This window comes from Bos indicus, chromosome 4 (assembly GCF_029378745.1).
Source record: "Bos indicus isolate NIAB-ARS_2022 breed Sahiwal x Tharparkar chromosome 4, NIAB-ARS_B.indTharparkar_mat_pri_1.0, whole genome shotgun sequence".
Classification (NCBI taxonomy): domain Eukaryota; kingdom Metazoa; phylum Chordata; class Mammalia; order Artiodactyla; family Bovidae; genus Bos; species Bos indicus.
The window spans coordinates 117,626,627-117,639,317 of NC_091763.1; the positions used below are offsets into that span (position 1 = coordinate 117,626,627).

The window sequence follows — 12,691 nt, forward strand, 5'->3', positions numbered from 1 at the left end:
TTTTCAAGAGGTAGGTAGTCTGGATACTCCTGGGTCAAAACTGTTTTCATTAGTAATACTAATGTAGCCTGGCATGTTTCACTCTTCCACGTGACTGCAGAGGAGTTTTCCAGAGGCTGTATGTATCACACGTGAAGACGTTATCGTACTGATGGCTAATGTAATGTGTGCTTGCATGTTTTTTCAAGTTTCTCATGTTTTGAAAATGGCAAATACCAATGAATGCAATTGACATAAAAGCTGGGTGATGTCCTCTAATAAGTTTGAATCCAGAAAGTTTTTGAGAATTGCCGTTTTAGAGGATTAGGCTTCATCCTTGATGATTTGGAGTTTTCCCTTCCATTTTGTCATGCACATCTGTTCTCCCATTGTTCTTAGACTAAAGCCAGGCTGCTTACTAAGGTTCGTTTGAGTCGTGCATGGCTCAGCCCCCAGCCTCAGCCAACTCCTGTCAGCCAGCTCCTCATCGCCTGGGTCTCAGGCTCCTGGAGGCTTCCCTGAGCGTTCTTCTTTGTGTCTCAAGTATGTCCGCCTCTTGCTTATGTGCCTCCCTCAGATATCTTGATTCTGTGGCAACCTTGTTTCTTATTCTGTGGCAACCTTGTTTCTCGAACATTTGTGGAGTTTGTGATTGTATTTGGTTACCTGATCGCTTCTTTTTTTACTCTCTCTTCCCCAGTAGCCTGCAAGCCCCTTGAGGAAAGTAATGCTGCCTGTTACACCTGCTGTGTATTCCAGGTTCCTGGCATGTAGTATATGTTCAATAAATACTTGGCAGCTACCCTTTTCTGTGCATTTTAAGTTGCACATTTACAGCAGTGTTGCCTTTTATGGTATGAATGGAGTCATGTAGTGTTCCCCAATTAGCTTTGTTCACTTAATAGTAGGTCTTGGCGATCTCTCCTGTGTTAGTAGGTGAGAGTTATGTGGTTCCACCATTTATTGATTAACGATATCATATTGATGGACATTTCAGTTATATGTCCTTTTTCACTGCTGTGGAAGATTCTGCACTAAACATCTACAGACACAATCGTGATGTGCTGAAGCAAATATTTCTGGAGGTTTGATAACTCCCGAAGTGGAAATAAGCTGCATATATTTTAAATTTTGGTAGCTATTTTCAAGTTATCCTCAAAAAAGCTGGTACCACTTTATCTTTCCAATGCTACTGTATGAAAGGACAGTTGCCCCATGCTTTGAGAATCTTTGTTTAGGCAGGAAAATAGCCTCAGTGTTGTAATTTGTATTTCCCAGATCTGTTGAAATTAATCATCTTTTCATGTATTACATTTATTTTTCTGTGAATTGTTTATATAATTTGTCTTTTTTATTGAGTGGTTGATTTATCATTTTAAAGAATTCTTTGTGTATTATGTTAGGATTATAGACTTTTTTTAAAATTTGGCTTGCCCTATGAAAAGTGAAAGTGAAGTCGCTCAGTTGTGTCCAACTCTCTGCCACCTCCTGGTTCCTCTGCCTGTGGGATTTTCCCGCCAAGAATACTGGAGTGGGTTGCCAATTCCTTTTGTTTTTTTAAGCTTTTGATTATGGAAGCTTTAAAATTTTACCTTGTGAAAAATGTCACTTTAATTTTTTTTTTTGGCTTCTTCTCATGGCTTGTGTGATCTCAGTTACCTGACTGGGGTAACCTGAGATCAAGGTAGTTAAAGGCTAGAATCATAACTACTAGGTCACCAGGGAATGGTGACCCCCTCTTCCCCCCTCCCGCCAAAATATTTTTTATATTGACGTCTAGTTGATTTACAAAGTTGTGTTAGTTTCTGGTTTATAGCAAAGTGATTCATTTATATATGTATCTTCTTGTTCAGATTTTTTTTCTTGTCACTTGTTTTTGTAAAATTTTTTTCCTAACGTTATCCCCATGCCAAGAGTTCCCCTGTGCTTTTAACATTTTATGTCTGTGCTTTTTTATGTTTAGCTTTTATTCCACATGGAATTTTATTTTGGATGTTGTGTGAATTTAGGGCTTCTAACAGTTTTAATACAATTTATTGAATTATTTCTTTTCTATTTTAAGATATATTTAAATTGTCATTCTTTCTTTTGTTGTTCAGTAACCAAGTCATGTCCGACTCTTTGTGATCCCATGGACTGCAGCACATCAGGCTCCCCTGACCTTCACTATCTCCTGGAGTTTGCGCAAATTGATGTCCATTGAGTCAGTGATGCCATCCAACCATCTCATCCTCTGCCGCCCCCTTCTTCTGCCTTCATTCTTTCCCAGCATCAAGGTCTTTTCCAGTGAGTTTGCTGTTCGCCTCAGATAGCCAGAGTATTATAGCGTCAGTATCTGTCCTTCAGTGAATATTCAGGGTTGATTTTCTTTAGGATTGACTGGTTTGATATTCTTACAGTCCAAAGGATTCTCAAGACTCACCTCTAGCACCATGGTTCAAAAGCATCAATTCTTTGGTGATCATCCTTCTTTGTGGTCCAGCTCTCACATCTGTACATGACTACTGGAAAAACCATAGTTCTGACTATATGGACCTTTGTCAGCCAAATGATGTCTCTGCTTTTTAATACACTAGGTTTGTCATAGCTTTCCTTATTGAATTCTTTCTTTTCCATTTTGTGATGTATTTAAATTCTCATAATTTTAGAAAATTACTGTTTCATAGTATGTGTTTGTCTATATACATTATAGAATTTTTTTCAGAAATTTCTTGATTAGCTCTGCATTTAAAATAAACTTCAGAATTGTCACATTCTATAAAGAATTCTGCTGAAATTCTTTGACGTTGCATTGAGTTTATTAATGCATTTGGGGTTTCCAAGGTGTTAAAGAATCTACTTGCCAATGCAGGAAATGCAGAAGACATGAGTTTGATCCCTGGGTCAGGAAGATCCTCTGGAGGAGGAAATGACACCCCCCTCCAGTATTCTTGCCTGGAGAATTCCATGGATAGAGGAGCCTCGTGGGCTACAGTACATGGGGTTGCCAAGAATCAGACACGATTAGCACACACACAATGCAACTTGGGGACGATGGATATTTTTACAATATGTATTTTTTCATTCAGCAATAAGAATGTCTCACTGTCAAGCTCTTTTTTGTCCATCAGTCATCTACCACATTTTTGAGTATTTCCTCCATGCTAAACACTGATCTAAGAGGTTGGGTTATATAAATATTGGAATAGAAGAGATTGCAGATACGAAAACAGTTTTACTAAGGTAACTTCCAGAGGAGAAAGGATCTCTGCCATCTGTCTAGTCAAAGCTATGGTTTTTTCAGAAGTCATGTACGGATGTGAGAGTTGGACCATAAAGAAAGCTGAGTGTCAAAGAATTGATGCTTTTGAACTGTGGTGTTAGAGAAGACTCTTGAGAGTCCCTTGGACTGCAAGGAGATCCAACCAGTCCATCCTAAAGGAAATCAACGCTGAATATTCATTGGAAGGACTGATGCTGAAGTTCCAATACTTTGGCCACCTGATGCGAAGAGCCGACTCATTGGAAAAGACCCTGATACTGGAAGAGATTGAGGGCAGGAGAAGAGGGTGACAGAGGATGAGATGGCTGGATGGCATCATGGATCCAATGGACATGAGTATCCATAAACTCCGGGAGATGGTGAAGAACAGGAAACGTGGTGTGCTGCAGTCCATGGGATCGCAGAGTTGAACGAGACTTAACAACCGAACAACAAATGGAACTTAACCTTCGTAAGATTTTCTTTATGTAGTTCTATTTTTCTTGTTAGTGTTATTCCTAGATATTTTGTATTTGTTGTTGTGGATGGTACAATTTTTTTTATCATACAGTATTCTGGAATTTTTTGCTGGTTTACCATAGAAAAACTATTTTCTTTTTTTGGTCATTATATATAATTGGCTTACTGGAATTTTGATTTAATATTTGATGCTTTAGATTTTCAGACTGCTGTATCTGCAGTCTCCTCTGTTCCAGTATTTATGTCTCATTTCTTCTTCTTGTACTTTTTGTTCTAGAAGTTTTCATTGTCAAGTCCTTCTATATAATGTCTGGTAGTGGGCTGACGACAGGCATCTCTATCTTGCCACCTTGTTAGGAGTTTAACGAATGTTCGTTTAATGTTTTACCAGTGCGTATGGTGCTTGCTGTAGGTTTCTGATAGTTGCTGTTTGTTTAGCTAAAAAAGTGTGTATTTTGAATTAGGGTTTTGATTTTATCAAATGCTTTTTCTGCACCGTGATCATGAGGTCCCTGCTTTTTATTATTCGTTCCTGTTTCTTTACCTGGCTGCACCAGGTTTTAGTTGCGGCACGTGGATTTTGGATATTCCTCCTGGCGTGTGGGATTTTAGTTGCAGCGTGGGATCTAGTGTCCCAGGCGGCCAGTGGTAAAGACTCCATCCACCTGCCAAGCCAGAGATGCAGGTTCCATCCCTGGGTTGGGAAGATCCCCTGAAGAACGCAATGGCAGGCCACTCCAGTATTGTTGCCTGGAAAATCCATAGACAGAGGAGCCTGGCAGGCTGCGATCTGTGGGATTACGAGAGTCGGAAGGCAGTGACATGTGGGACCTAGTTTCCTGACTGCGGATCTAATCGTGCACTGGCAGTGGGCTGTCTTAGCCACTGGACCACAGGGAAGTCCCGTGAGGCCCCTCTTTAATACCTTACTGTGATGTATCGATAGATGTCCAGTGCTGAATCAGCCACACATTCTTGGGTTCACAGTCTTCTGGTTGTTCAGGTTTTGTTCTTTTTGGTGTTCGGTTGCTTTTCATTTTAGGACTGTCTGATCATAAGAGAGATTGGCGTATAGTTTTCTTTGTGCTCTTCTGTGTTTTTGTAAGATAGGCTAACTGCCTTGAATGAGTTGTGAAATTTTCTGGATATTGTAAAACTCTCTTAAATGTTGAAAGAACTCTTGTCTGCAAAGCCATTTGGGTCTGTTGCCTGTTTAATTTTTGTTTTTTTTTTGTTTTTATTATTGGTCTGTTTAACTTTTTTAAATCCACGGGTCAATTCTGATAATTTTTTCTGGAAAAATTATTCTTTATGTTTATATTTTCAGTATAACAAATGATAGAGTTAAACGTTTCAGCTTCCTCGGTGTGTTGAAGGTAAATTTTTTGAAAACCCACGCATGTCTGAATGAAGTCTTATTTTCACACTTGACTGATAGGGTCGAGTCTTCAAGTCTAGCTGTGACTTAGATCCCTTTTCCTCAGAGTTTTGCTGGTACTGCTGTGTTGTTTTCTGGCGTCTAGGTCTGCTCTTGAGAAGTCTGATGACATTCTGATTCTTCATCAGTTGTGTGACCTTTTTTCTCTTCCAGGAAGGTTTTCACAGTTCCTCCTCATTGTTACAGAATTCATTAGCATAGGTCGAATTATGTTTCTTGTACTCCACTTGGTGGATACTTTGGTCTGGAAATGTGTGTCCTTCGGTTCTGGGAAATTATCTTGGGGTACTGTTTTACTCTCTTTTTCTCTGTTCTCACTTTCTGAAATCCTTGTTATTGAATTTTGATGCTTTGTTTATATACAAAGCATGAGCATGATGAAGCAGTTCATTGAGAATCTTTTGGAAGGATAGGTGCTTTGGCAGTTCACAGACTCAGAAAGAGCTGGGCAGCTCAGGCTGTGGAATATCAGGCGTCAGGGTCAGGGCGGTCTGGGCCCCGGGCAGGGTCGCGGCTGCTGGCGGGGCTTCTGCACAGGCTCCGGCTGCCACTTCCTCCTCAGTTCCTTTTCTTATGGAAGCAGAAATGTTGTTCCTGTTTGGCTGGGTGCCGCATATCTTCACTGATTTAGCTACACCAAAGTGTGGGTTTACTTTCCAGATCTTTTGATAAGATTTTTTTGTTTTTTGAGAGAAGCTGTAACTCTGGTAGTTACATATAGTTATATTTTTAAAATGTTGAGAATCAAGTTGATTAAAAAAAAAAAGACAACATAATTCAAAGATAGCATGTTCCTTATAGGCCACAGGATTCCAGCTGCAGGTTAATAGGTTAATAGTTGATTCTGCCTTCATAATTTTGTAGGTTCCATGGATTAGTGATCTTTCTACCTAAAGACTGAGGAAGTTATGGCTAGCTACCCTTTAATATTTTTATGTATCAGAGGGTTTGTTACTATGTGAAGTGAAAGTCGCTTAATCGTGTCTGACTCTTTACAACTCCATGGACTGTAGGACTATACAGTCCATGGAATTCTCCAGGCCAGACTATTGGAGTGGGTAGCCTTTCCCTTCTCCAGGGGATCTTCCCAACCCAGGAATCAAACCCAGGTCTCCCACATTGCAGGTGGATTCTTTACCAGCTGAGCCACAAGGGAAGCCCAAGAATACTGGAGTGGGTAGCCTATCCTTTCTCCAGAGAATCTTCCCAACCCAGGAATTGGACCGGGGTCTCCTGCATTACAGGCGGATTCTTTACCAACTGAGCTATTAGGGAAGCCCAGTTGTTACTATAGTTGCTTCCTAAATAAACTCAAGAGCGTTATACTTAGTGTTTGGTAGACCTGAGTTTAAATCTGATTTTGCTGTTTACTAATTTTTGGTTAGTCTTAGTTTTCACATCTGTAAAAGGAGAGTATGGGGCTGGATTAAATGAGAAAATGAATATAGCTACTTGTTGAAGTACAATGAAGCTTCTCTTCAGTGCTTCAGTAGTGCTAGACTTATTTGAAGTTTTATTATTAGTCTTATTTCAGTTAGGAAGGAAGTCATGCCTTAGCACTCCAAGTATGAAGGCTTTTAATACAGCAGTTAGAGGCTTCTACAACCCTTGGATAGCATCACCGACTCAATGGACATAAGTTAGAGCAAACTCTTGGAGGAAGTGAAGGACAGGGGAGCCTGGTGTGCTCATGGACTCCTGGCAGGGGAGTCCGTGGGGTCGCAAAGAGTCTGGCGTGACTGAGCGGCTGAACAGCATCATCCACCCTTGGTGGTCAGGAGCACTTAGTCTGAGGACCAGAGCCTGATGGTTCAGAGTTCGTCTGGAGGCTGTTGGAACTGAAGACCCTTGTGGAAGCGTCAGTGGTCAGTCTCAGTCTGCAGCACTGGGTGCTGACTTCTGATGGTGTTGAGTCTCAAGAGGCCCCCTCTGACCGTCACAGCCCCTGCCAGCCCGGAGCCACGCATGGTTTTCAGTAGCCCATTCTGACTTATGAGAACCTCATATCTGTGAGGGGGTGTGTGTGTCTGTCTGTCCGTCCTGTGCCTGTCTCATGAGAGTAACTGAGATAATTGTGACTCAGACTTCCTGTGACTGCCTTGCCTTGCGTTCTCTAACTCGGAAGCGCACAGGGAAGGAGGCTCTGGGAAGTGTATTTCTTGCATTGTCTGCCCTGTTGTGTAGAGTGATGGGGACCACAGTCTCAGCATAGCTGTGGCTTCTCTCTGTGGAAGGAAGAGCAGCAGTTACTGGAAGGACTTTGTCCCTTTTTGTGACATTTCTTCCTTACACTTCACGAAGTTAGCAACTAACCATTAGCATTTTAGAAGGTTTCACTTTTAGAAAGAGGGTCTAGATTCTTGGGCAAAGAAGTGGGGCATTGTTTCCTCTAGATTCTCAGTCATGATGGGAACGTTCAGTTGGCTGAGCTCAGACCATTTTCCTTTCCCAGGTTCCTCAGGCTAACAGAGCACCCAAGAGTCTAGCTTTTATGGCTTGCATATCAGAAGGCAGAGCCCTGTCTTCTTTCAGGACTCTGATTGATTCCCAAACACAGGAAGAGAAGATTGAGTTGTAAGACAGGCAAACAGGTCAGTGTGTACCACACTTCGGAAGCAAAGTACAGAGTTTATTTTAGGGAAACCTGTCCAGGGTCCCATGCAAATAAGAGAGTTTTAAAACAAGACTACAAATTATTTTTCAAGCAACATAATGTATGGGCTCTTTCTGAAAATTTGCCTGGTGGTTACTCAGAATTTGAGTTATTTTGTAAGACAAATATGCTTACTTGGAAAGTTCTTGAATGTTAGTTTGATTCTTTTTTCTCATTACTATAAAGTTTAAATAAATACTGTTTAAATAAAGGGTCTGGATTTCCTCACCTATAAAATACGGAATTTTGAGTCAGTGATTCAGAATATGAGGTGTATACATGAGAATGGTGTCGAGGCAAAAAAGAAGGTTGAGAACCTTTGGACTAGAGCAAAGACAGGAGAACTTTGTAAAGGGCCAAATGGTAAATATTTTAGATTTTGCAGGTCATAGGGCTTCTGTTGCAATTCTCTGCTCTTCGCTTGTAGCTTGAGAGCTGTAGACAGTGTGTAACTGAATTAGCATATAGTGTTCCAATAAAAGCGTTTTTACAGAAATCGGGCAGTGGCTAAATTTGGACTAAAACAGGTAGCAGAGCCTACGTATGGGGGCTGTAGTTTGCTGGGTCTTGGATTAGACAGTTGGTGGAACCCTGTTCCAGACAAGTATTGTATAAAGTTTCTAATCTTAAATTCCAGGTTCCTGGAAAAGATGAGGAAGTAATAAGAATGCTAAGTAGAAGACTTGTGTTCATTACAGAGACCTAATTGCTGTGTAATTGAAAAGTGTAAAAATTCCAGTAACTGTTTCTAGTCTTGCTGATGGGGAACACTGATTCCCTCAGTAGCATGTATGTCTAGTGTAACCTTTGGCCTTGGGGTTTCTAGATTTCAAGATGCAGACCACTCTTCCCCTTGGGATCCAGTGCTGTGCTTTCTTCCTGTGAAACTGTGGACTAGTGTGGGCACATTCTGTTTTCTTGGTTCTACTCAGTATGACAGACAGAAACTTAAAAAGGACTTGTCTACATTCCAAATGAGAACAGAAGGAAAATGATGCAGAAAATGTGAGAGGAATAAGAACAGGCACACAGAGTTCAAGGTCTTGGTTTGTTTCTTAGGATTTTGAGTTAGGGTTCTTTTTTATCTGGTTTTGCATTCCATAATCCAAGTGGAAAGAAAGTATGTTTTGTTTTCTGCTTTATCAGGTGTGTGTTTGTTTTTTTCTTTGCTTATTGTACTTTTGTCCAAGCAGAAGGTTGCCCACATTTGCAATCATTCTCGTCTCCTTTGGGGAATTATGGTGATTTTGCACTTTAGGTATTTAGTTTCTCTCAGCAGTGTTTCATAGTCCTTAATTTACAGGTCTTTCTCGTTTTTTTATATTATGGTTATCTCTAGTATGTATTTCCTATTTTTATGTTACTGCAAGGATTTGTTTTTTAATTTCCAGTTGCTCATTCCTTGTATGTAAAAAAAAAATTGTTGACTTTTTAAAACTGATCTCATATTTTGCAGCCTAATTCAGTTCACTTACTAGTTTTTGTACTTTTTTCCCATAGATCCCATGTGATTTTCTGCATAGCTGATGATGTTTGCTGTGAAGAATGGTGGTTTTTTACTTCTTCCTTTTCAGTCTGAGCTCCTTTTGTTTTTCCTTGTCTGGTCGCACTAGGTAGAACTTGGATTACAGTGCTGAGTTGCAGTGTTAGGAGTCACAGCCCCATCTTGTTCCTGATTCTAGAGGAAAGCATTGACTCTTTACTTGGGGTGGTTGCTGTAGTTTTTCTATACAGATGCCCTTTGATCAGCTTGGGGAAAGTCCCTTCTATACTTAATTTATTCAGAGTTTTTAGGAATGTGGATATTCGGTTTTGATTAACTTTTAAATTGATTTTCCTCCTTATGTAGAGATGATAATGTAATTTTCTACTTTGTAATATGGTCTGTTACATTGATTTTTAAAAAGTACTGATTTTTGAATGTTGAATGAACCCTTCATTCCTGGGATAAATCCATGTGATTGTGATGTAGGGTATCCTTTTAATATATTGTTGAGTTCTATATGCTAATTTTTAAAAAATCATTTATACATGTATGTTTTGTTTTTCTAGTCTGTTTCATGTACCTCTGCTCTAATCTTTATTTTCTTTTGCAATCTTGGGTTTAATTTCCTCCTCTTTGTCTAGTTCCTCAGGACTTAAAGTAAGGCTGTTGATTTGAGGTCTGTCTTCGTTAGCGTAGGCAGTAAAGTTCCTTCCATGTACTGCTTTTGCTGCATCCCATAAACTTAGGTGTGTTGTATTTTTGTGTTCACTTTCCTCAAAGTATATTCTTATTTCCCTGGTTCTTATTTCTTCTTTGACCTATTGGTTGATGAAGTGTGTTGTTTAATTTCCATGTACTTGTGCATTTTCAGTTTTCTTTCTAGGATTGATTTTTAGCTTTATTATTACAGTTGACCCTTGAGCAATGCAGGGGTCAGTTGCACCCCTCTAACTGTTCTATCAGCGAGCTTTCATGCCTAAGAATGTTCAATAAATTGATTTTCTTTAGGTAGATGTGTAGTTTAAAATATTTTAATTAATAAAAATGGGCTTTTTTTTATTAAGCATTTATGGGCTTCCCTGTTGGTTCAGTGGTAAAGAATCTGCCTGCCAATGCAGGAGATGTGGGTTTGATTTCTGGGTTGGGAAGATCCCCTAGAGAAGGAAATGGCAACTCACTCCAATATTATTGCCTGGGAAATCACATGGACAGGGGACTGGGGGGCTGTAGTCCATGGACCTGGCTTAGTGACTAAACAACAAACAAACAACATTTGTAATTGCTTAATATTTTAGAATGTCCTATTGGGAATCCCTCAAAGAAACATTGTTTCAATATATAATGTATCTGTTTAAATTGAGTAAGACTGACTCATGGCCTCTCTCTCACAGATGATGACTTTGACCAGTTTGATAAGCCGGGTGCGGAGCGGTCCTGGAGGAGAAGAGCTGCGGACGAGGACTGGGACAGGTGCGGACCCCCCTGGTTACATGCAGGGCCCTTGCTGGCTCATCTCCTTCTGCCGCTAGGCCGGGCAGAGCTCTTCCCTGAGAACACTGTTAGCCGCCGATGCTCTTTCCTGAGTAGGTCTGCCTGACTGGGCTAAAGAAGGGCAGGGGTGGGTGTTCCAGGCGGAAGGCGTTGTGCGGAGCTCCTCCCCTGGCGGTGCTGCCTCCGGCTGCCAGTGGAGCTGTCTGTGTGTTTATCCAGTGACGATGTTGAGTTGGTGGGCACTCGGAGCTATTTGGAGTAATTCTGTGCCCGCAACAACAGTAACAACAGAGTTCCTCCACATGCTGCATTGCTGCAAGGACTGCCCTCCAGCTGCGGCGTGCGGTTTCTCGTTGTGGTGGCTTCTCTGGCTGCCGAGCACAGGCTCTCAGTGTGTGGGCCTCAGTAACTGTCACCTGGGCTCGTGGTTGCTGCTCCTGGGCCCCAGGGCACAGGCTCAGTAGTTGTGGTGCTTGGGCTTGGCTGCTCTGCAGCGTGTGGGATCTTCCTGGACCAGGGATTGAACCTGTTCCCCTGTTAGTGGATTCTTTACCACTGAGCCACCAGGGAAGCCGGGTATCTTGTAATTTAGTTTTATATATTTCTGACTAGTAAAGATGGAAAAATATATTTGGAAATCATTTTCAAACTTACAGGAAGATGTGAAAGTAACACGGAAATTCTTGCAAGGCTTCCTCGATCAGACTTAGGGTTGCTTTGCGTCATGTTTATGTTATCTTCCTCTCACTCATTTTACACACACAGGCACGCACACACACACAGACACACACGCACACACACACAGGCGCGCGCACACACACACACACACACACACACACACACACATAGAACACTTTGTTCTTTCCTGCACCATTTGACAGTGGTTTGCAGGTGTCATGCCGCTTCCAAATCTGCAGTGGTCACCTAGGTTTTGTCAGTTGTCCAAATAACGTCCTTTTTAGTAAAAGTGAGTTTCTTTTTCTCCTCCTTGTTTCTTCGTCTGGAAGAATTCTGTCTTTAAAGGCTTCTGTAAAGGCTCTGTAAAGCCTTTGTGTTTAATGACTTCTGACTTTTTTGAAGAGGGTGCACCATTTCCCTGTGGACCAGCCCTCAGTGTGGGTTTGCTGGTGTCTCCTTGGGACTAGACTCAGGATGTGCTTTTGGTCAGGAGCGCCTTTTGGTGACCCTGTGGCCTTCCTGAGGGCATCTCTGCAGGAGGTACATGATGTCAGTCTAGCTGCTTTCTGCCTTATGTTGGTAAGAAATTCTTCCCTACTCTGTATTCTCTGTGTTCCTAGGAAAGCTTTGAAGTGTGTGTGTGTGTGTTTAATAGTTACATATATAATCTACCTGAGATTGATTGATTTTTTTTAAACTTAGAATTTGAAGTGTACATGGAAGTAGACTAGTACAGTGTAGGTAGCGTTCCGCCCTTCAGGTTCAGCAGCATCAGTATGTAGCTCGGTTGTGTATCTATGATCACAGGCATAATTTCATCCGAAAACATACCAGATTGTGTCTCTCTAAAAAATAAACGATTTACAAGTATAGCCATAGTAGAGTTCTATCCTAAGTCACTTAATATGAGTGTCTTATTAGTGTTCACACTTCGCTGTCTGTCTCATGTATATATAGTTTTCTGGTGGCTCAGACGGTAAAGCATCTGCCTGCCATGCAGGAGACCCGGGTTCGATACCTGGGTCAGGAAGATCCCCTGGAGAAGGGAATGGCAACCCACTCCAGTATTCTTGCCTGGAGAATCCCATGGACAGAGGAGCCTGGTGGGCTATAGGCCATAAGGTCGCAAAGAGTCAGACACGACTGAGTGACTAACACTTTACGCTTTCATATATATTACAGGTATATACACATGTGTATTGTGGGTATGTTTCTGTGTTCTCTCTTACAGTTTGATTTGAGTGC

The 12,691-nt window shown here is 41.2% G+C and overlaps 1 protein-coding gene across 15 annotated transcripts in view; it reads left to right on the plus strand.

The window, feature by feature from the left end:
• The window catches only part of RBM33 (RNA binding motif protein 33), a 110,642-nt gene that overhangs the window by 1,450 nt on the left and 96,501 nt on the right, over window positions 1-12,691 (plus strand). For 9 of the 15 annotated variants that reach the window (XM_070788470.1, XM_070788480.1, XM_070788471.1 and 6 more), the window contains exons 1-2: window positions 2-522; window positions 10,669-10,747. In XM_070788470.1, coding sequence (XP_070644571.1) covers window positions 420-522; window positions 10,669-10,747 — 182 coding nt within the window. In that variant the 5' untranslated portion in view covers window positions 2-419. The other 6 variants (XM_070788473.1, XM_070788474.1, XM_070788472.1 and 3 more) reach the window with 6 other exon arrangements.